This window comes from Pleurodeles waltl, chromosome 7 (assembly GCF_031143425.1).
Source record: "Pleurodeles waltl isolate 20211129_DDA chromosome 7, aPleWal1.hap1.20221129, whole genome shotgun sequence".
NCBI lineage: Eukaryota > Metazoa > Chordata > Amphibia > Caudata > Salamandridae > Pleurodeles > Pleurodeles waltl.
This window is the reverse complement of record NC_090446.1, coordinates 869758022-869783684: the sequence shown is the minus strand read 5'-3', so window position 1 is coordinate 869783684 and position 25663 is coordinate 869758022. Positions and strand designations below refer to the sequence as shown.

General features: G+C 43.3%; 1 protein-coding gene across 16 annotated transcripts in view; it reads right to left on the bottom strand.

Moving 5' to 3' along the window:
• Positions 1-25663, bottom strand: part of LOC138245662 (protocadherin gamma-C3-like) — an 830748-nt gene that overhangs the window by 398628 nt on the left and 406457 nt on the right. Inside the window, exon 1 of one of the 16 annotated variants that reach the window (XM_069199436.1) lies at positions 15599-18162. The exons of 14 other annotated variants lie outside the window; for them this stretch is intronic. In XM_069199436.1, coding sequence (XP_069055537.1) covers positions 15599-18118 — 2520 coding nt within the window. In that variant the 5' untranslated portion in view covers positions 18119-18162. Of the gene's footprint in view, positions 1-6688; positions 9328-15598; positions 18163-25663 lie in introns of those variants that run through there. One more of the 16 variants, XM_069199435.1, reaches the window with a different exon arrangement.

The window sequence follows — 25663 nt, the reverse complement described above, 5'->3', positions numbered from 1 at the left end:
GCCTAAAGTGAATTCGTTGACCTGTTATTTCTATGAGCTAGAGCTTTAATTTGAGACAGAACAACTGGAAACAGAAATACACAAGCGTTGTTCACTGTTTCATAGCGGTACTGTTTGAAAATAAGGAAGCATCTCACAGCTATATAGGGTTCAATAAATCCTGTTTACTCGCCGCAGGTGCATAAAAGAGGCCCTGTGCGCTGTGACGCGCCATGCGCTTTATGTGAGCGAGACGCCACACGCACAAGGGAAAGCCCAGTGCTATTAATAAGCACTGCTGGACAGCGATGGGAAACTGTGGCATTGATGCTACTGTAATAAATCCACCACTGGATAGGGGGGCGAACTGGTCTTGGTGCCACCCACAACAGGAATTTTAGAACAGGACGCCCACACAACCAAGCCCGAAAACGTTTACTATGTAAATCATATAACAGTGACAGTGACATCGTGATAAAATCCCTTCAAAATTCAAAAAGCGTATTTATATCACGTGGATGGGTTGACATTAAAAGGTCACATTATAGGACTGAACTGATAAGTACATTTAGAGTTTTTAAACATGAACCATCGGTGAACTTAGAGACAAGACAGTTACAGACAATACATTGCGCATGTTATCACCGAGCAACATTATAGTCAAACAATCAAACCAATAGGTGTTTCTACAACCGGGAAGCAGAGTCCACGCGAAATCCACATGGAAGCTCGGCTCGATATGGGCTCGAGGTTTCAGAGAGTCAGGTTTCAGACTCGAGCCTGGCTCGAATTTCCCACGGCTGGCCCACATTTAGTAGCTAGTGGTGAATGTCGATGCAACCACTTGGGCCTAAGAGAACAAACCACAACTAAAAATAAAAGCAGCAACCCCTTGAACTTGACTATGCCTGTGCTTCAGTGCAATGTCTTATGTGACGCCCTGTTACTTCTGTGTTGAGTTTACTCGCCAATATTTTCGCAACCGAAACTACTGAGACAAGTAAAGTCACTTTTTCCCACCCGCCATAAACCGAACACCGAGATCCCCGTTTTCTAGCCAAATACCGTGCGCGTCCCGACTCTCTGCACAAGAGAACTAACCAACCTGTCCTGCCGCGAATACAAATCCAGGCGCCGGGTTAGGAGCCAGTGAAGGGTGTTGTGTCGCATAAAATCGGTTATTGAGCATACATGCTGCCTGACCAACAGCATCTAGATTAGAAAATGTCATGTGCGCCACACAATCATTTACACCAAAACACCTAATCTTGCTAAGTAAACTATGCTGACTAGGACAAGCACCCTCACGTTTGGATTGAACGTGCAGACTACGGTGATTAGCATGGGTTGTTGGCAGGAACTGTATCTAAACTTTGTAATTATGCTCCCAACCGCAAACATGATTTGGACTCCATCCGAAAAAAAACCCACATAATTTTATTTTATATTTGGGAAATAGATAAAGGCCCACCCCTGCAGACGGGCACTGAGCTCTAGTATCAGTCCTTAGATATCACATGCCTGACCCTCATATTGCGAAGCAATTGAAGAACGTTGCAAAAACCTCCTGGTAACCAGATTTACCCTATAACACTGCTGCATGCACCCTCTGCACACGCAGCTGTCATAAGTGTCACAAATTATGAATAAAATGTAAACACTAGATCACTAACTAGGGGTTGGGTGATACCGTTCACGGCACAACACCTCTGCACATATACAAATTACATAACATAAACGGCTATTAGGTTAAATAGCTATTTAAGTAAAAAACAGAAAGGCAGTTCCTATAACCGCAGAAGATAATGTATAGAGCACATATAACCACCAGCTATCACCATTATCATCTCTTGCAGAATTAACAATCTTTTTATTGAGACAATGAATCAATTTATTTGCTTCTGGATGAGGCCATGAGGGTAGTGTTACACGCTTCACACAGCAGTGAGCTCTATGATTAATGGGCAAAAAACACAAAATATGTGTAGATTTCAGCTTAGGCCACCTATCTCCAAGCTATGATTGGTTGCCGAGGCTCATTTTTAAGTGTGTAACGCAGAATTCTGATTGGAAATTCAGGTAGAGGAACCTTTTGCATTCTAAAGTTAGCAGTGGATTCACTGAACAGTCAGTCACCTAAATGTCGTTTTATATTTTACTGCTGATATGCATTCAATTAAATTATTTTATCCCAGTTTATGAATAGGAACATCTGGAGAATCCACTCGTGTTTCCAAATGCTGCCACAGTTCATGCCGCTCCAGGAACTGGAGATTTTTGTTCTAATACTAGTGCTCCTTCCCAACAATGAATTGAACTGGTAGTTACCAATACTAGTCTCACAGATCACAAGCCACCTGATGTCAGGCACGAAAACTGAACTGTGGTAACATTAAGATCATTAGTAGAAGCGCTTTCCAGTAAATACTCATAGATGGGGATTATAATTAGGCCTAAGCACCCCCCCTCAAAAAAATCCTGAATCTTTCCTATCTTTTGGAAGTTTTAACATAGGCTAAACTCAGCCCAAAGGCAATAGAGCAATATACGCAAGCACCAGTTACATTGCACAAGATCAAATTTATTTTTGTTTTAGGTGGGGAGATTAACTGATTTGCCCAGAATCACAGGATGTTGAGCTGATGCCCGGACCTAGTTTTCCAGTTTCAAAGTCGGATAAAGGCTCAGTATATGTATGCAAAGGCTGTAACAACAACCTATCACGTTGTGCACTTGCAGTGGAGATGGGCCTGGCCCTGGCTGATTGGACACGGCCCACAAACTGCCCTTGGTCACAAGTTCATCAGCCCATGGCCAACTGCCCGCCTTGCCAATCTGAGCCTGCTCATAGCGAAAATATGGGATGTTTGGATGAATGACTGTGTCTACAGTCTATGTCAATTAAGCTCAGTGTGGTCAACACTAGTTCAATGAGACTCATCAAGTTTTAAATTAACATAAGTGAAGGGAACAAACTTGCCTTTCACAACTAAATTGCAACAGATGAAAATGCATCAAAGAATACAATTCTGTGTATACCCCTTCTACACACCACACTAAACACACAACTTATTTAAGGTCGACCCTTTAAAATCATTATAACTAGTTGTGAATTGCGCTACACCTTTCGCTGATGCACATTCACACAGTCCACATACTGTCAATTCATATGAACCATAACATATCACACATGTCCCTACATTTCTAAGCACAGTGGAGAATTATTTTAGCCATAACTAGGACCATCTCTACTCTAAATCAAGCTTCAGTTTTCAACTGTTCCTCCAACTGAATCATTTCTGATCCCAGAATCATTTGCAGAAAGTAGAATGTTATTGGGGACTAGTGCAGTGACTTGAGAAAAGTGAACTCATTCTTTCCAGTTCATGGTTTACAGTGACCTCATAAGAGCAGGACAGAGTCACATTATTGGTAGGCTGACGTCAATCTTGGGTCAATATGTAACCAAAGAGCAGACTCAAACATTTTGGGGAAACCAATTTCAAACACAGAATCGTCATGTCCGAGCAGAGCAGGGAATCTGAGAAGGACTATCATTATGATCCATAATAAACACCCTTACTGTGACATTACTAATAAGAGAAGAAGACCTAGAGACCACGGCCACCACCTGGAAGTAAAGCTCCCTAAGCTATTCATAGTTAAGGGACCTTTAGACATAGATAACCTCAGAATGGGAGTTAATGGAAATACAGGTAGTCAGAGGGGTGTCATCCAAGCGATTACCTTGTGCAAAACAACTGACACTGGCATTTAGCTCCACATCTTGATCAGATGCCTTTAGACAGTAAATGCAAGCAGCATCATGCTATTCTTTGGAGAAAACATCAAGTAAGAAACCCTACTTAAAAAGGGAGGGTTATCTTTTATGTTGGATAGATGTAATCGATAGTGTTGCTTGGCAATGGAGGAGGAGGTGCTTTGTCTGCGACTTTTACTGTGGTATTGTATTCCCTGTCCAGAATGCCATGTCTCCCAAGTTTGTTGTGCTTTTCAGATGATGAAAGTAATCTGAAAGTTCGATTTTCTTGAATATGGTATCTAACTTTGCCATTTTCTCATGATTTGTTATAAATAAAAGTGATTAGAGGTACCACTGTACACAGGGAAGAGTCCTGTGGAAGTGCATTGAAAACACATCTGAAAGTTTCTCAGGAGCATTACTGTTGTCACCAGTAACTTCTATAAGTACCCAACAGATATGTAGTTAAAAAAGTAGGTTATGATTTGACCCTTCATGTTCATCTGTGCCTTTCAACTGAAACACCTGAGTTATTTTCTGCCCCTTTGCTAATGCTAGCTCTGTAGACCTCTTGACATTACACTGGTAAATTGTCATTGGGATTAAGAATATTAATGGCCAATCTATTGGGCCACCTTGGATCACCCCCATCAGCGGTAGTCATGTTACGTTACAGTGACTCTCACCTACTGCCCAAGGTGATACATCACAAAGCCAACACAGAAAGGACCTATGCAGTGAACAGTGAGGTCTTCAGCAGCTTGGTTCTGAGTATTATATAAATAAATGTAAAGGCAAGTTGTGCCATAAAACCAGAACCATTGCTTGAAAAGAGCGACCTCCCAGACTGACCCTACTGGCATGAAGTATCAATGCCAAATTCAAGGCAGCTGATCGGAGGGCCCTGGAGGGTAAAGTGGGCTGGATCAGAGATGCCAAGCTAGGGTGCCCCTTGCTTATTTAAAATCCAATGAGCTATGCACAAAGCCTTAAACTGAATATATTTTTCTATCAGGAGCCAATGAAGATTACCAAATCAACTCAGAAACAGAGCAGAATAGCCATATGAAAAAAATAATCTCACTGCTGCATTATGAACAATCTACAGCCCATTTTGAAAATATCTGGTGGCACCCAAGTACAGATTATGGCAATAGTCAAGGTGTGAGGTGATTAAAGACTGTACAGTCATTCGCTGAACCTGTGGATGGAAGAAACCTATAACTGATTTAAGGCTTCTAAGAGTACCACAACAGGTTCTCAACCATGTCTGGACCTGTGGCTCAAATGATAATGCATCATCAAGCCAAATACCCAACTTTTTAAAAATAGGTTTGGGCTTGAAAGGGCAACCTAAGACCCTAAGCCACCAGTGCTCTACCCAGTGAAAGTGGTGATGACTTTATTTTTCAAGGCCTAAGACTGTGTCCAGTACCAATTCTGCACCCATCTGTAGGCATCACTGCTCATTGTTTCTTCTAAGACACAATTTGGGTTTGGGCTCAACTTAGATCCCCATAGGACATTACAGTGATCCCTGGTATTGCCCAGAGCATTTTGAATTTTAGCAATGAGGCACCAACTATTTCTCAATCCATTGACACCTTTGTGGAAATCAGCAATTTACCAATAATGTCCTGAACAAAAACCATGTGAGAAATATTCCGAGGATTTTTCGTAACAACTTCGAAATTCAGGAAACAGCTGGTTGATTCTCTGCATGTTTCCTCTCCATTTATACTACCAATCACCTGGAGGCTCAGTTTCAGGATTTTAAATACAAATAATTGTTCACAGCATCAAAGGCAATGCAAAGCTTACTGTCAGTGAAATGCCTGCTTTTTTACCAAACATCCTTTGCTATGTTTCCAACAATAGATACCCTTTTCAATTCTACAGCTACTGGATATTTTATCTGTCCAGACACTGTGCTGTCTCTCTGTTTTTGTGAGGCAAAGACCAGTACTTGCCATCTGCCACCAGATGCTGCAGGTTCTATGGGCCCTCAATCCAGACATAATCAGGGCTGCATATGTGAGATTGTTTTATATTCCAGTAAAAATACGACCATAAAATCCTTTTATGAGAATCCATGCTGTACTGGGTTTTGTAAACTGAAAAAGGTGCTTGTAATGAGATTACATGATACTACCTCCTGTGTTTGACAACAGAGACATCAAGTGGCGCCTTGTGGGAGTTCAGACACACTGCATTCGGCTCTCTGATCCACCTCAACAATCATCAAACAATCATTCAAACAAAAGGAATATAAAGAAAACAAGCCTATTACAATCGGGTACATTGAGTAAAATAAAAGATTCTCTCTTAGTATCAACGCATGTAACGTTTGCAGTAGTGAGTTAAAACAGTTCTTTTTGGTTTTCTTGGTTTTAACATCCTATTCAGAAGCATTTCTAGTGGTTTCTCCAACACACCCATTCCCAATACCAACATCATTTGCTGAAAGTACTTGACTTGGTTTGAGAAAAATAACTAACCTCACTTTACCCACAAACTATGACCTCAGAGACCTTTTGAAACAAGGCCAGTGCAGAGTTCTAATTTGGTAGATGGACGAGAATTTTGAGGCAAGATGCAGAAAACAAGCATGGGCTAGAGACTCAACATAACAGATATCAGGAAGGAGCCCTTCTTAACACTGGAAAATTTGGATGGGTGGTTTAAAACCCTTTAACTTTTTCTGCTTCCTTGGACTTAGCAGACAAGCTCTAGAATCAAGGGCCGCTCAATTCTAGCCATTTCTAAATAATGCATATTTTAGTTTGAATATTTTAGGATTACATTTTTTTTGTTTTTTGGCACTGTAGCATATTGCAGTCGACATACAGTGCATGAAGTATACATTTAGTGACAATTATTCACAGCTGGCATTGCAGAAAAGCAAATGTAGTGTGCATTTCAAACATGCAGATAAAGTGAACTTACCTGAACAAATAGCTGGTCCTCTTTGCCTATACTTAAAAAATCTTCAGTCAGGAGTGGAGGTCCTCCAGTATCAGAATTTTGGTTTTCAGAAAGAGTATTTGTCTTGCTTGAACTTTGGAACTTCAACTGGCTTTTCCCAGATTCTGTTGTTAAACACACATCACGAGAATAGGTCTGCAGAAAAGCTCTGACACCATCAATGCCCACAAACTGAGAGACAGGAAGGGAGTTGAAGTTAACCCCGGGTGACGCACAGACCTGAGATTCTCTCCAGTGATAAATCCTTAGTACCAAAAGAAAAATGATGAGGAAAAGGAACAAGAAGGAAACAACAGCAACAGCGATCACCAAATACAGTGTGAGGTTCGACTCCATGTCGGCGGCAGCTGAAGGGTTACTTATATCATGAAGCATTTCCGGCAGACTGTCTGCCAACACTATGGTAACTGTAACTGAGGAAGAAAGAGGAGTCTGCCCGTTGTCTTTCACTAGGATGACTAGGAATTGTTTTACAGAATCCTTTTCCATAATGGAGCGGGCTGTCCTAATTTCTCCAGTGTGAGGAGTTACAGTAAACAGTCCCTGGTCAGTGGACTTTAGCAACTGGTAGGAGAGCCAAGAATTCTGCCCAGAGTCAGCATCGACAGCCACCACCTTAGTGATCAGATAACCTGGTTCAGAGGAACGAGGAGCCATCTCCACCCCAGTGGAGCCATCTGTGGGAGGTGATGGGTATAATATTTCAGGAGTGTTGTCATTCTGATCCTGAATAAAGAATGTCACAGTGACATTGCTCATAAGAGAAGGAGAACCGCCATCTTGAGCTTTCACTTGGATTTGAAATTCTGTGAACTGCTCAAAGTCGAAGGAAAGAAGAGCATAGATAACTCCAGATTCCGAATTAATAGATATGTAAGAAGAAACTGGTTTACCTCCAATTTGGCCATCAAGGATGGAGTAACTGACCTTACCATTATTTTCCCAATCTAAATCTGTTGCCTTGGCTCTAAAAATTGAAGTACCTCTAGGTGTATTTTCCATTATAGAGGTACTATATGACAATTGATTAAATACTGGTGGGTTGTCGTTTTCATCTGTAATCTGAAGGTTTATGGTTTTGGTTTGAGACTGTGGCGGAGTTCCACTGTCTGTAGCTGTAATTGGTATGTTATATTGCGAAACCTGTTCCCTGTCTAAAACACCACTAGTTACCAAACTATAATAACTTCCAATGGATTTATTTAACTGAAAGGGCAGATGGGGTGGCAGAAAGCAAGTAATCTTTCCATGCTCTCCCGAATCCCTATCGTATACCTCCAGAACAGCAATGACTGTACCAAGTGGACTGTTTTCTGGTAGCTGCTTCAGCACAGATGACATTAATATCTCTGGGCTATTATCATTCACGTTAATGACTTGTAGCAGAACTTTGCTACGTGATGATAGAATCCCGTCACTCCCTCGGACTTCAAACTCATAAAATTCGGAATCTTCAAAATCCAAATTTTCAATCAAAGATATTTCTCCAGTTTTAGAATCTAGCCTGAATTTCTGTACAATATTTTCCTCTATTTTACTAAAGGAATATGTTATTTCTGCGTTTGTTCCCTGGTCGAAATCAACAGCTGTGACGGCACCCACAACAGTCCCCTTGGGCACATTTTCCAGCACACTGAACTTATAAACTGACTGATTGAAAACAGGCGCATTGTCATTGAAATCCTGGACATTGATTTGTATCCGCATCGTGCCTGATCTGACCGGATCCCCTCCATCGGTGGCTGTGAGGATCAAGCTGTGAACATCCTGGTCCTCTCGGTCTAGTGATTTCTCTAGGACCAGTTCTGCATACTTTGTGCCATCTGTACTGCTTTTTATATCCAGGGTTAAGTGTTTATTGTCACTGAGTTGATAGCTCTGAAGAGAGTACACGCCTACATCTGCATCGTGTGCCTCGGGCAGCACAAACCGGGTGCCGGGGACAGTGTTTTCAGGGACTTGCAATAATATTTGATCATCGGTAAACGTGGGGGCATTATCATTAATATCTTGAATCTCCACTTCGACCTCATACACTTTCATAATATTTTTTGAAATAATTTCTACATTTAATAGGCACAGAGCTGCTTGCCTACATAAGATTTCTCTGTCAATCCGTTCGTTGATATGTAAATGTCCATTTTTTAAATTAAGAGCAAAATACTGCTTCCTACCTCTGGATTCGATCCGGGCTCCTCCTTTTGATAATTCCTTTGTGTCCATCCCTAGATCCAAAGCCACATTCCCAACAAAAGAGCCTTTCCTCATTTCCTCGGGAATGGAATAACGCAGCTGTTCAGAAGCGGCTCCACAGACTGTCAGAAGAGCAACAAGAAGCAACAGAGAAGCCCCGAGGTAACAGCGCCTCGGTGTCTGAGCAGCGGCGTAACAGCATCTAGGTGTCTGAGCAGCGGAGTAACCATCTCCCGGTATCTGAGCCCCGGAGTAACAGCGCATCGGTGTCTGAGCCCCGGAGCAACAGCGCCTCGGTGTTTGGGCCATTAGAGTCACACGAAGTCCCTCGACTTATCTGCAGCAAATTAAGGTTTGGAAAGAACAGCAAGTGTCAGACTTCACCCGAGGACAGTCTGCAGTGCACTGAGACGCTCAGCGATGTTCCTGTCTGTCGGGGAATTGTGTGTTTAACCACGTGGTTTGGAGGAACTCTATGTGTGTTTCCTTCTGTGGTGGGTGAACAGCGGCGCCCAGTGTCCTAGTCAGTAACTTCAGCAGTTATTAAACAAAGCAGTGCTGCTGCTTCGTTCCCCACAGAGGTGTTTCTACTTTCACTTTCATTGGCCGAAGTCCCCCACACCCGAGAAGCAGAAACAGAAGACACAGATCCATCTCTCATTACAAAGAGGGATACAATTCCATAGTCTATTTAGGAAGTCGGCGGCGTGAGGAATACATATTTCCATTGTGCACAGTCTGTGTTACCGCCATTAAGTACATCATGAGTTAGGTACTGTAGATCGGGCTATGCATTTGCAAATGGCTGTCAAGAAAATATTTGGTTCTTCTGAGGTTCACCAGTGAAAATGTAATTAAGTGGGAGCGGGGACGCTGAGCTTTCAACTGAACCCCGTATATCCTCGCTCCACTCCCACTACCGGTTTGCTATCAGCGGACAGGGTATTTTACTGTTTCCCGCCTCCATCTTTGCTCTGATTTCTAGCATCCGCTTTGCAGACTCTCAACCCTGTTTCAAGAGTGTCGATGAGAGAAGAAATGGAACTGTGCGGTGTAACAACGCGCAACTTCTAAACTAAAGTAACAAAGAGACACCTCGTCTCTTCTCAACAGGGGCAAAGGTGACCAGCGCGCGGTGGCGCACACCAAGGCTTGGCGACAAGGGGACGGCATGGACTATCCCTCGTCCCAGCCGGACCTGTGGCAGCGGACCTCGAGGGAAGGGGACAGTGGTGGACGGCTGCTCTTCCTGTGAGTGCCGGCTGACTGCACTCGGACTGCATCCTTCCCCGAGTGTAATGTGGTTGCCGAACAATCCCGGGGAGATTCAGCAGCTGATGCGGTGTAAGAAAAAATGAAATACATGTTCTCTTCCAGTGGTGAGTAGTGCATAACATTATTTGCGAGGTAACTTTACCGCCGATAGCAGCCACTGACTGGTTCACTTTTGCAGAGTCTTCTGATTAACCAGAGACAACTCACGCAGCCTCCAATCATAGAACTGCCTCGTGCTTTAAGTCATATGCAGTCCATTAAGGGTAAGGTCCTAGGGGATGCACTGGCGCAACACTGCTGACGTGCGGTGAGAGGCCTCCGTGCTGGAGGTGTCAGGCTGAGCCAAGGGTGCCGATTCAGGGTCACAGTTGAATCAACAGCTACCCCTAAAAGATGACGATTGGCCTGGTCCATCTTCACCACCGGTTTGCAAAATGAGGGGCTCAAAATGCCCCGCGCCTGTTTTGTGCCCATCCAGTGCGTAAAGTGAGTTCATTAACCTGATATTGCTCGGAGTAAGTGACTTGTTTTGAGACAGAACAGCCTGAAACAGAAAGAAGCAAGCATGGCTCACTGTTTCATACCTGTACTATCTGAAAACAAAGCACGGACTGAGACAAATATCAGGTTAAATCAATCCACTTTACTTACTGCAGGTGCGTAAAACAGGCCCTGTGCGCTGGCAAAGTCCACCATGATATGAGCCATGCGCTTAATGTGAGCGAAATGTGCGAGGCACAGGAGCGACTCCAGTACAATAAGCACCACTGCAGTGAGGGGAAACCGTAGCACTGATGTCACTCTAACAAGTCCACCAGTGATTAGGGGGAGTGAACTGGCCTTGGTGCCACCCACAACCTGCATGTTAGAACAGGACGCCCACAGCAGCACACGGGCCCGAGCAGACGACGGATGCTACCTTATAAATATGTGGTGTCCCGGCATGCATTACCGTGGGAGGAACAGAGAATAATAGCCGTCGACATACCTCGAACTTCAACTGATGGAACTGATACGAGGACACACGGGCCAAAGGTCACACTGAAAAGGATGAGTCATTTTTTCTGTAAATTGCACCTTAACAGGTTGACATACATTCCTATATAGCTGCGTGCTATTATGCCAGGACCGCGAAGGACCCTGAAGACATAGGACACACGTTTTGCAGCTTTCCATTATTTCCACGTTAGTTGGAGAACACTGTAACAATGAGAACGTGCACGAGAGGCAAACTTTACTGCTCTGATCAAATGATGCCCTCGCGTGAAACGTGGGACTGTTCTAATAAACAGCTTTATTCGATTTACCTCCATAATGGTAGCTAGTGGCGAATGTCGAAACAATCACGTGGGCGTAAGATAAACCACGTCTTAAAATAACAGCAACAACCACCTAAGGCATGGATATGTATGCGCTTCACTGTAACGCGTTGCCGGCGCAATCTTCTATGTTGGGTTCGCTCAATCTTTTCGACGCTGAAACTACTGAGTTAAGTAAAGTCACTTATTCCAATCACCACAAATCAGGCACCCAGTTCCCTGTTTATTTCAGTTAAATACTGTGCGCATCCTGTCTCTGCACGTGGAGTACGAAGTACCTGTCCTGCAGCGAATACAAATTCAGGGCCCGTTAGCCAGGTTAGGGGGTTGTTTCACACCACATCGGTTATTGCGCGTGAATACTGACCGCCCAACAGCGCCTAAATGCAAGAAAACCTCAGCTAATTCAGCAAAGAGTACGGAGTACGGAGTACAAGCACCTCCGTGATGTAAGTGTTGAACGTGCAGGCCAGGCTGACTGGCATGTGCTGTGGGCAGTAACAGTATCTAAGCTCGGTAATCACTCCCCATCCCAAAATGATGCAGACTCCATCCGAAAAAAAATGTATTTTATATTCAGGACATAGCTAAAGACCCACTCCTGCAGATAGGCACGAAGCTCTAATATCAGTCCTTCGGTATCACATTCCTGAGCCACACATCGTGACGTATCACTTTCTTGAACCACATAATTGAGGAGCGTTACTAAAGCACGTTCTCACTCTGTCACGCTGCATATTCCCTCTGCGCGCGCACACACACCTGTCATAAGCGCCACACGTTATAGAACAATTAGAATTCACCGAGGAACACTACAAAATTCGTTTAATATTTCACTGCTGATTTGCAATCAAGTAAAGTACTTTATCCAATTTTATGGCTAGGGACATCTTATGGATCCGGCTCGTGTTTGCAAGTGCTGCTGCAGTTCATGCCGCTCCCGGAGCTGGAGATGTATGTTCTAATATTAGTGTTAGCTTCATAACAACAATCTGACCTGGTGGTTACCAATACCAGTAACAGGGAGCACAAGCAACACAAACTCACGAGACGAAAACTGAACTGTGGTAACATTCAGATCTTTAACTGAAGCGCTTTCTAGTAAATACTCACAGACAACCTACCAGAATGGTTGGATGAATGACTTTGTTTTTACAGACTATGCCAACTAGACTCAGCTAAACGCTGGTTTAACGATATGCATCAAATGTCACATGAACAAGCAAAGTGGAGGGGACCGAACGTGCCTTTCACAACTACACCGCAACAGACGAAAACTCATCCAGGAATACAATTCTGTGCATGACCCCTCCCCTCACGCCCCGCCCCCAAAAACACAATCACTTCACGACCGACCCTTTAAATCATTTTAACGATTTGTAAATTACGCAACAACTTTCAGCAATAAACTTTCGCACAACTCCCACCCTGTTAGTGAGTTCGTATGGGCAATTACGTACCACACATTTTTCTACATTTCTAAGCAAAGTGAAAAATATGTTTAAACATAACTAAGACCATCTCTCTCCCATGAATCGAGGTGAACTTTTAAATTGTTCCTCCGATCGAATCATTTCCGATCCCGGAAACATTTGTAGACAGCAGACTGTTTACGGATACCCAGTGCCCCGACTTGAGAAAAGCAAACTCATTGTTCCCAGAACCCGGGTAACGACGACCACATAAGAGAAGGTCAGAGACAGAGTCACATTATTGGTAGGTTGACGTGAATCTTGATCACTGTCAGAAAAAAAGAGAAGACACACATTTTGGGGGACCCATCTGGAACAATACAGAACAGACAGGTTAGAGAATCTGAGAAGAATTATTCTGATCCACAATGCACACCCTCACTGCTGAGGAGAGGAGACCCGGAGTCCTAAGCCATGACCTGGAAGTAAAACTCCTTGAGCTGGTCACAGTCATTGGACCTTTGGACCTAGATCACCCGAGATTTGGATATCATGCATATACAGGAAGACAGATGGGTGTCCTCCCAGTGATTATTATGTGTAAAACGAGTGATACCGGCGTTCAGATCTACACCAGGTGCCTTTAGACAGTGAATGAAAGCACCAGTAGTGTTGTTCTCTGAAGCAAACATTTGGGAAGAAGACTTCTAAAAAAAAAAAAAAAAAAAGGAAGGTTATCGTTTATGTCGGATAGTTGTAATCAATAGTTTAGCTTGGCACTAGAGGACATCAAATCCTCTGTCTGTGGTTGATATTGAATTGCCCGCCCAGAATGTTTTGTCTCACAAGTGTTTAGTGCTTTTCTGGTAATGAAACGAATATGAAAGTTATTTTTTCTTGAATATGGTATCCATCTTCATCATTGTCTCGTGATCTGTCATCAATAAAACTGACTAGAGGTACCAATGTATCCAGGGCAAAGTCCTCTGGAAGTAGACTGAAGACATATCTGAAAGCTACCTCGGGAGCATTGTCGTTCTCATCAGTAACTTCTATAAGTATCCAACAGATAACCCTCATTAGAGGGAGTGAGAGTCTAGTACTGATGACTTTCTTTTTCAAGACCCAGGACTTTTTCTAGTACCAATATGGCACATTTGTATCCATCACTGCTGACTTATTTTTCAAAGTCAAAAAATTTGTTTGGGCTCAGCGTATAGCCCTACTGTGCAATATTATAATTCCCGGCATTGACCAGACCACTGTGAGTGTATGCAGGGGGGCATCAACTATATCTAAATCCATTGATGTCTGTGAAAATCGGAGATCTGTTGTTAATGTACTGAATAAAAACCTCTATGTGGTAAATATTCAGTGGATTTTCCACAACTTCGAAGTTGAGGTAACAGCTGGTTTATTCTCCACGTTTCCTCTCTGTTTACCCTGCTACTGTTGAGACAGCTCCCAGTTTCAGGATTTACAGAAAAATAATCACTCTTAACAGCAAAGACAATGCGAAGTTTCCTGTCAGAGAAATGTCTGGTTTTTAAGCAAAAACCCTTTGTTATGTTTCCAACAACAGATCCCCTTTTCAATTCTTCGGTTACTGAATACCTTATCTGTCCAGATGCTGCCTCACAGCGCTAGAGAATTAGCACTAAGACCAGTATTTGCCATCTGCCTCTCGATGCTGCAATCCTGGACGGGCTCCCATTCCAGACATAATCAGGGATTATTTATATGTATTTATTGTCTGAAAAGTTGATATTTTCAACATGATAGTAAAAACCCAAACATAAAATCCCTTCATGTGAATCCATGCTGTGTTGTTTTTTGTAAGCTGAAAAAAGGTGTTTGCAATGAGATTACATGACACTAACTTGCATGTTTGACAACAAAGGCATCAAGTGGCACCTCGTGGGATATCAGACACTGCATAAGGCTTTCTGATCCACCTCAAACAATCATCAAACAATTGTTTAAGCTAAAGGGATAAACATAAAACAGGCCTACTGCAGTTGGGCACATTGAGTCAAATAAAATATCCTCACTTTGTATCAACAGATGCTAACACTTGCAGTAGTAGGTATGAAGAGCTGTTTTTGGTTTTCCTGGTTTTCACATCCTAGCATTTGCAGTAGCTTCTCCAATACACCAATTTCCAATACCATAATAATTTGCTGAAAGTTCTCGACTTGGTTTGAGAAAAGTAAACTAAATTTTCCACAAACCACATCCACGAGGACCTTTAAAGATGAGGCCAATAGCAGAGTTCCATTTTGGTAGACAGGTGAGAATACTAAGGCAACAAAGGCAACATGAAGAAAAAAAGCAGGGGCTTGAGACTCAAACATAACAGATTTCAGGGAGGGGCCCTTCTTCCTAACACAGGAAAACTTGAATGGCTGGTTCCAAATCCTTTATCTCTCTCTGCTTCCTTGGAGTTAGTGGAAGATCTCAAGAATAAAAGACCAGTAAAATCTAGCAATTTCTAAATAATGCATCATTTATGTCGGACATTTTATGAGTTACCAGTTTTTGTTCTCAGCCACTGTGCCATACAGTACTCAACAGTGTATGAAGTATACATTTGGTGACAATTATCTACAGTTGGCACTGCAGAAAAGCCAGTGTACCATGCAATTGAAAAAATACAGATAAAGTGAACTTACCTGAATAAATAACTGGTCCTCTTTGCCTATATTTAAAAAATCTTCAGTCAGGAGTGGTGGTCCTTTAGTTTCAGAATTTTGATTTTCAGAAAGAGTATTTGTCTTGCTAGAACTTTGCAACTTGAACTGGCTTTTCCCAGATTCTGTTGTTAAACACACATCACGAGAATATGCCTGCAGAAAAGCTCTGACACCATCAATGCCCTCAAAATGAGAGGCAGGTAGTGAGCTGAAGTTAACCTCGGGCGACGCACAGAGCTGAGATTCCCTCCAGTGATGAATCCTTTGGGCCAAAATAAAAATGATGATCAAAAGGAATAAGAAGGAAACAACAGCAACAGTGATCACCAGATACAGTGTGATGTTCGATTCCATGTCTGCGGCAGCTGAAGGGTTACTTACATCATGAAGCATTTCCGGCAGACCGTCTGCCAACACTACAGTGACTGTAACTGAAGAAGAAAGTGGAGTCTGCCCATTGTCCTTTACTAGGATCACCAGGAATTGTTTTACAGAATCCTTTTCCATAATAGGGCGGCCCGTCCTAATTTCTCCAGTGTGAGGAGTTACAGTAAACAGCCCCTGGTCTGTAGCTCGCAGCAAATGATAGGAGAGCCATGAATTCTGTCCAGAGTCAGCATCCACTGCGATCACCTTAGTGATCAGATAACCTGGATCACAGGAGCGAGGAGCCATTTCCACCCCAGATGAACCATCAGTAGGTGTAGATGGGTATAATATTTCAGGAGTGTTGTCATTCTGATCCAGTATAAAGAATGTCAAATTGACATTACTCATAAGAGAAGGAGAACCGCCATCTTGAGCTTTCACTTGGATTTGAAATTCTGTGAACAGCTCAAAGTCGAAGGAAAACAGAGCATAGATGACTCCAGATTCGGAATTAATAGATATGTAAGAAGATAATGGTGTACCTCCAATGTGTCCCTCAATGATGGAGTAACTGATCTTACCATTCTTCTCCCAATCTAAATCTGTTGCCTTGGCTCTAAAAATGGAAGTACCTTTAGGTGTATTTTCCATTATAGAGGCGCTATATGACAATTGATGAAATACTGGTGGATTGTCGTTTTCATCCGTAATTTGAAGGTTTATTATTTCGTTTTTAGACAGTGGTGGAGTACCGCTATCTGTGGCTGTAATTGTTATGTTATATTGTGGTACATGCTCCCTGTCCAAAACACCACTAGTTACCAAACTATAATATCTTCCAATTGATTTATTTAACTGAAAGGGCAGATGGGGTGGCAGAAAGCAAGTAACTTTTCCATGTTCTCCTGAATCCCTGTCATATACCTCCAGAACAGCAATGACTGTTCCTAGTGGACTGTTTTCTGGTACCTGCTTAAGCACAGATGACATCAAAATCTCTGGGTTATTATCATTCACGTTAATGACTTGTAGCAAAACTCTGCAGCGAGATGACAGAATCCCATCACTCCCTCGGACTTCAAACTCATAAAATTCGGAATCTTCAAAATCCAAATTTTCAATCAAAGATATTTCTCCAGTTTTAGAATCTAGCCTGAATTTCTGTACAATATTTTGCTCTATTTTACTAAAGGAATACGTTATTTCTGCGTTTGTTCCCTGGTCGAAATCAACAGCTCTGACGCTGCCCACAAAAGTTCCCTTGGGCACATTTTCCAGAACACTGAACTTATAGACAGTCTGATTGAAAACGGGAGCATTGTCATTGAAATCTTGCACATTGATCTGTATCCGCATCGTGCCTGATCTGACCGGATCCCCTCCATCCGTGGCTGTGAGGATCAAGTTGTGAACGTCCTGTTCCTCTCGGTCAAGTGATTTCTCTAAGACCAGTTCTGCATACTTCGTGCCATCTGCGCTGCTTTTTATATCCAGCGTGAAGTGTTTATTGTCACTGAGCTGATAGCTCTGAAGAGAGTACACGCCCACATCTGCATCGTGTGCCTCGGATAGCACAAACCGGGTGCCGGGGATAGTGTTTTCGAGCACTTGCAATAATATTTGATCATCAGTAAACGTGGGGGCATTATCATTAATATCCTGAATCTCTACTTCGACCTCATACTCTTTCATAATGTTTTTTGAAATAATTTCTACATGTAATAGGCACAGAGCTACTTGCCTACATACGATTTCTCTGTCAATTCTCTCGTTGATATTTAAATGTCCATTTTTTAAATTAAGAGCAAAGTACTGCTTCGTACCTCTGGATTCGATCCGGGCTCCTCCTTCTGATAACTCCTTACTATCGATCCCCAGATCCAGAGCCACATTCCCCACAAATGATCCTTTCCTCGTTTCCTCGGGAATGGAATAACGCAGCTGCCCAGAAGCGGCTCCACAGACTGTCAGCAGAGTAACAAGAAGCAGCAGATAAGCCCCGGAGTAACAGCGCATCGGTGCCTGAGCCCCGAGGCAACGGAGCCTCGGTGTCTGAGCTCCGAAGTAACAGCGCCTCGGCGTATGAGCTCCGAAGTAACAGTGCCTCAGTGTTTGGACTATTCCAGGCATAGTAAGTCCCTCGTGTTACCTGCAGCAACGCAAGATCGGGAAGGGACACCCAGTGGTAGACTTCACCCAGGAAGACTCTGCAGTGCACTGACGGTTCAGCAATTTTTCGCTCCATCGGGGAACGCTGTATCTAGACCACGTGGTTGATGATCTCTTCGTGTGTTTTCTGTGGTGGGTGAACAGTGGCGCTCAGTGTCCTAATATGTAACTGCAGCATTGCAGCATTTCCCATTCAGAGCAGAGATGCTGTTTGCTGTTCGCCTCAGGTGTTTCTACTTTCACTTCCACTGGCTGAAGACCCCCCACATCCGAGAAGCAGAAACGAGGAGACACAGGCCAATCTCAATGCGCAGGGGATTCAAGTTCCCAGTCTACTTAGAACTTCTGCTGAGCGAGTAACACCGGTTTCCATTATGAAGTATTGCACGAGAGTGCACAGCGCGTCCACTACTAAAGTGGGCTTCCTTGCGACAGCCATTGTTTACATCATGTGTTGGGTAGTGTGAATCGGGCTATGCATTTGCAATTGCCTATTTCTGCTGAGTATCACCGGTGAAAATTGGGCTAGATAGGAGCAGGCACGCTGACCTTTCAACTGAGCCCCGTGCATTCTCGTTCCACTGCCGGTTTGCTATCAGCGGACAGGGTATGTTACTGTTTCCCGCCTCCATCTTTGCTCTGATTTCTGACATCCGCTTTGCAGACTCTCAACCCTGTATCAAGAGAGCGGATGAGAGAAGGAATGAAACTGTGCGGTGCAATCACTGGGCCAGAAAGCGGCCGACTTTAAAGCTTAAGTGACAACAAAGAGACCCCTCGGGGTAAAGGTGACCAAAGCGAGGGAGCGCACACCGAGGCTTGGCGACAAAGGAACAACGGACTAAGGGAAATTATCCCTCGTCCCCGCCGGACCTGTGGCAGTGGAGTTCCAGGCCAGGTGGCAGGGTGGTGGACGTGTGTTCTTCCTGCGAGTGGCTGCTTCATAGGAACAACCCCAGTGCAGAGGCGTCTAACTGCCCTCTGACAGCATCCTTCCCCAAGTGTCCAGGATACTGGCGTAACTAACCTTAAGGCACCCCCCTGTAAAGTAAATGGAGGTAGCCCCCTCCGGACTTATTCAGGAGCTCTCACGCCAGGGTACTATGCTGAGCCCCCACCCCATAGAGTCCACCCCCTACCCCCCGCCCCCCCCCCCCCCGCGCGGCGGAGCCTTTGTTACGCCCGTGGTCCAGAAGTGGGCCATGATTGACGTTAATTACTGGGGGAATTCAGCATCTAGTGCGGTGTAAGAGAAGATGAAGTACGTTCATTTACATTCCAGCGGCGAGTAGTGCAGAACGCTACGCACTAGGTAACTTTACTGCCGATAATAGCCACTGGTTTGCTCTCTTTTGCAAAGCCTTCAAGCTAACCAGCGCAGCTCAGCAGCCCCCAGTCAGAGTGTGCTTTAAGTCACATGCAGTCCACTGAGAGTGAGGGAGCAGGGGATGCATTGCTGACGTGCGGTGAGAGGCCTATACCACCCTATATTCACTGGAGAAGTCAGGCTGAGCCAAGGGTTCTGATTTAGGTTCACAGCTGAGTCAAAAGCCCCCCATGAAATGTGGAGACAGGCCTTGCGCACCCCTGCCACAGGTGGGTAAAATCTCAGGACCATATACTAATGGACTTTGCTAGTGTTGTGCAAAATCTCACACCTGCTTTATGGGTCTGCACTGCGCAAAGTACATTGATCTAACCCGATATTTCTCTCAATTACTTCTTTTTTTTAACAATATAACACCATCTCGGAAACAAAGAGGCAAGCCATGCTCTCAGTTTCAGAACTGTACTATCTGAACATAAAGTACGAACTCAAACTCCGGTAAATTTGGGGAAACATAGTTCACTTCACTCACTGGAAGCATTTTCATGCACAGGGGACAGACCACTGCAATTAATAAGCACTACTTGAAAGTGAGGGAAACGGTGTCACTGATGTCACTCTAAAAAGCCCACCAGTGATCAGGGGGAGTGAGCTGGTCTTGGCGCCTCCCACAATCTACCTCCTAGAACAGGACGCCCACAGCAGCACACCGGCCTGTGCAGACCGTAGGGGCTGGGCCTCGACCTTCAACCGATGGTACTGATTCGACGATGTAAAGGTCCGTCAGAGGTCACAGCGATGGAGATGAGAGCAGCGCCAAGCCCATTACTCTGTAAACTGCACCTCGACAGGTTGACATACATTCATATAAGGCAGTGTGCTACTATGTCATAATCTCGAATGATTCTGGGCGACATAGGACATTTTTTTTCTAGCTTCAAATTATGGTAGCCTTAGCTGGAGAAAACCTTCTTAATCAGAACGTGCACAAGAGGCATACTCTAGAGTGCGCTTGAAATGACGCACTCCAGAGAGATTTGTGATTGGTCTAATTCTATTTGTATGTAATGTACCTCCATAATGGTAGATAGAGGTGAATATCGGTGTTATAGTGTGGCCCTTACATAAACCACATCTTAAAAAAGAAAAAGCAGCAGCCACCTTGGACTTCACCATGTCTGTGTTTCAATGCAAGGAGTTAGGTGTCCTATTATTTTACAAGGTTTAATGCACTCGCCCATTTTCACCACCGAGGTCCCCGTAGGTTAAATATTGTTAATCCTGTCTCTGTGCACGTTCAGCACTAAGTATATGTCCTGCAGTGAACACAAAGTGAGGCCCGGGCTTAGTAGCAAGTTAAGGGGGTTACTTTACTCTACAACAGTTATTGAGAGCAAATATTGACAGCCCAGCAGCATCGGATTATGAGTAAAATCTATGTGCATCTCACAATAATTGACACTGGAAAAAAACGAATCTAACTCAGTGAACACTACTGAGTAGGACAACCAGGGTAATCTAAGGATTGAACATTCAGACCAGGGTGACTTCCTTGTGTTGTTGGCAGTAACAGTATCTAAACTAGGTAATCACTCCCTGTCCCAACAAGATCCGGACTCCATACGGAAAAACTTACTTTATTTTATATTCAGGACATGGCTAAATGCCCATCCCCGCAATAGGCACTGAGCTTTAGTATCGGTCCTTAGGGATCACATCCTGAGCCACACATTGTGGAGCAATTGAAGAACATTACAAAACATATTGTTAAACCACATTTTCCTGCTGCCACTGCTCATGCATACTCTGCACATTGAACTGTCATATGCTGCACAAATATATATGTTTATGTTCTGGGAGCCACACAGGCTTGAGATATGTTTTTCTCACCCACCATCCCCAGAGCAAGGAGCGCGGGGTGTTTGCTAGCGGAGGGGGTATAGCATATTTGAACAGATGTATGGTTATTAGGTAATCCACTTCTGTTTTTTTTACAGGAGTCATTGTGTTTGCTGAATGTCAAGTTTAACACCTTTTTTCCTCTTGCAGGTTGCAATGGTATATTGTATTTATGTGACTGGTTGGGTGAGGTCATATTTGGTGGGGACATTTAGGCTCCATGGACGCATCCTTTAGACCAAAGTTAACAGCGATGTTGTGGGACCCTCTAAGGGGGGCTGGCAGCAAGTCAAAAGGAGATTGTAGTAGGGGGGCAGTTTCTGACACATGGGCCTTACTTGGCAACCACTTGCACAGGTGCATTTGACACAAGCTGGCACAGACCCTTGGGTGGCAAGGAAAGTGAGTGTAAGGGGTGCCCAGGGTAGGTATCCTAAGGGCAGCCAGGCCAGTTGCTCAGGAACTCCAAGTAAGGAGGGACCCATCCATTGTCCTTTATGGACAAGGGGTATTAAGAGGAAGGGTCCCTAACCTCACTTGGAATGCTTATGTTTTTTCTTGGTTTCACAGAAACAAACTTAGTTATGGCTAGGTAACTTCAAAGTACTAGAGTCTCTGTTAAGGGTAGGTCTCAATTCTGTAAATGAGAAGGTCATTAATGTGGGTTACTGTGCAATAATGATTACATTTTGTGTTTATGTTTAATAAATTCGGCCGGGGGACTTACAATCCCTATCCCAAAAAAGAGCTGAACTGGGCCTTTTGTCATTGAAGTGGGTATGCTTGTGTGGGAGGGGTCTTTGAGGCTCTTCAGGGGACATCAGTGACTACCTGCCATATTGTGTTATAGATTTCAGCTTAGGCCTCCAATATCCAAAATGTGACTGTTTGCTGAGATCACTGAGTATTTTGCAGTTTTTGAAAGTCTAATGCAGAATTCTGACTGGAAATTCATGCAGACCCCTGTGCTTTGTAAAGGTTGGCAGTAAAATTAGATTTCACGAGGAACAGTCAAAACTTTGTTTAATATGTTACTGCTGATTTACAATCAACTGAATTATTTTATCCCACTTTATGGATAGGGACATCTGGAGAATTCGTCCTCAAGTTTAAAAATGCTGCTACAGATGATGCCGCCCTTGGGGAAGAGGTAGAACTTTGTTTATTGATGTTAGTATCCATTCCCAACAATGATTTAAACTGGTAGTTACTAATGCCAGTCTCAGAGAGCATGTCACACAATGTCAGACATGAAAACTGAAGCATGGTTAACATTAAGATTTTTATTAGAAACACTTTGAAGTAAAACACTCATTGACAAGTTATCAGAATTTTGTGATGTTTGAATTACCTTTTTTTTTTTTTACACAAAATATGCTAATGATAAGGCTCAAGTTTCAAATTAACATAAGTGAAAGGACTGAACTTGCCTTTTACAACTAGATTGCAACAGAGAAAAACAAATCCAGAACTACAATTCTGTACACCCTCCACCCCCAACACACACAAACAACTTATTTATGGTTGAACTTTCAAATCATTATAACAAGTCTTGAATAATTGCACAGGAACTTCCATTGATAAAACACACTGTAAGTGATTTTGTACGAATCATTACTTATCACAAACGTTCCTACAATGCAAAGTTTGAATATTTACGGAGGAAGAAAGTGGTGTCTGACCACTGTCCTTCACCAAGACCACTAACAATTGCTTTGCTGCGTCTTTTTCCATAATGGGGCGAGCTGTCCTGATTTCTCCAGTGTGAAGACCTAATGTAAACACTCCTTGGTCTGTGGCCTTCAGTAGCTGGTAGGACAGCCAAGCATTCTGCTCAGAGTCGGAATCAACAGCTATTACCTTAGTGATCAGACAGCCTGGTTCAGATGAGCGAGGAGCCATCTCCAAACCAGAGGAACCATCTGTGGGAATTGATGGATATAATATTTCAGGTGAATTGTCATTTTCATCCAGTATATAGAAAGTCACCTTGGCATTACTCATCAGAGCAGGAGAACCACCATCTTCAGCCTTCAGTTGGATCTGAAACTCTCTGAACTCTTCAAAGTCAAAGGACTGAAGTGCATAAATGACTCCAGAGTCAGAGTTGATGGATACATAAGAAGAGAGTGGATAATTTCCAATGTATCCATCAAAGATAGAATATCTGATCCTGGCATTCTTGTCCAAATCCAAATCTATAGCTTTGGCTGCAAAAATGGAGGAACCTTGTGAAATATTTTCTTTTATGTAGGCTCAATATGACATGTAATGGAATACCGTTGCATTAAAGTTTTAATCCGTAATCAGCAAATTTATAGTTTTATTTTTTGACAATGGAAGAGTTCCACTGTCTATGGCTGTGATTATTATGTTATGTTGTGGAAACTCTTCTCTGTCTAAAACACCATTGGTTACCAAACTGCAGTAGCTTCCAACTAATTTATGTAACCAAAAGGGGATGTGCAGAAAGGAAGCGACTTTGCCAAGGTTGCCTGAATCTCTATCATATACTTGCAGAAGAGCAATGACAGTACCCACTGGGCTGTTTTCTGGTACCTGTTTGAGCACAGATGACATCAAAATCTCTGGGCTATTATCATTCACGTTAATTACTTCTATCAAAACTTTGCATCGTGATGATAGAATCCTATCACTTCCACTAATTTCAAATTCATAGAATTGAAACTCTTCAAAATCCAGATTATCATTCAAAGATATTTCTCCAGTATGAGAATCCAGCCTGAATTTTTTAACAATATTGTCTTTCATTTGGTTAAAAGAATACATGATTTCTGAGTTTGATCCCTTGTCAATATCAACAGCTCTGACTCTGTAGACAACAGTCCCCTTGGGCATATTTTCTAACACACTGAATTTATAGACTGACTGACTGAAAACTGGTGCATTGTCATTCACATCCTGCACGTTGATCTATATCCGCATCAAGCCCATTCTGACCGGGTCTCCTCAGTCTGTGGCTGTGAGGATGAAGCTGTGAACTTCCTGTTCCTTTCAGTCCAGTGATCGCTCTAGGATCAGTTCTGCATACTTTTTACCATTGCTTCTATTATTTACATCCCAAATAAAATATATATTGTCACTGAGCTGATAGTTCCGAAGAGAGTAAATCCCACCGTCTGCATTGTGTGCCTCGGGCAGCATAAAACGCATTCCTGGTGCTGTGTTTTCGAGCACCTGCAAAACTACATGATCATCAGTAAATGTGGGGGAATTGTCATTATTATCTTTAATATTCACTTCGACCTCATACACTTTCATAATGTTCTTTGAAATAATCTCTACATTTAATAGACACTAGACTAGGCTCCTGCAGATATTTTCTCTGTCAATTCTTTCATGGACATATAAACATCCATTGTTTACATTAAGGCCAAAATACTTCTTCCTACCTCTGTAATCGATGCAGGCTTCTTCTTCTACAAATTCCTTTATAGCCATCCCCAGATCCAAAGCCACATTCCCAACAAAGGAGCCTTTCTTCATTTCCTTGGGAATGGAATAATGCAGTTGCCCAGAAACGGTTCCACAGACTGTCAGAAAAGTAACAAGAAGCAGCAGAGGAGCCCCGAGGTAACAGAGCCTCGATGTCTGACCCCCGGAGTAACAGCGTAGCTGAGTGCCGGAGAAACAGCCTCTCGATGTCTGAGCTCCGCAGTAACAAGATCTCGGTGTCTGAAACCTGGAAAAGCAGCCTCTCCGTACTTGTGCATCGATCGAACAGCGTCTTGGCGTCTGAGCTATGACCGGTAGCTGAGTCCCTCTGATTTCCAATAACTCAGAAGCTTCGGGGCGACACTGGAAAGCTCTCCTAACACCTGCTGTGGTTCGACTGTATGTGTAGCTCTTCCAGCTATCCTCCTTCTATAGTATTCTATATCATGTCGTCTGATAGCCCGTCAAGTTTGTCTTTCTATAGTTGGTGAACAGCAGTGCTTAGCGTCCTCATCAGTAATTGCAGGGCAAAGCGTAAAGACATTGTTGAAAGGTCTACAGGGCTCCCTTAATTCCTCTTTCATTACCCGATGTTCCCATGCTGAGAAACAGAAATCAAAGATAAATGGTCTCTATCATTATGTAATACATGGAAGACTTGTGCTGACAGTGGAGACTTCGGGGGGATGGGATATCGCCCTCAATCTCCCTGACCATCTGGCATATTTAACACACGTCTCTAGCCTTTTGCTGAACATGTGTTGTGATAATCACCCCGAATGTAGATCGTACACAGAATTTTCGTTTTCATATCATTCTTTTTA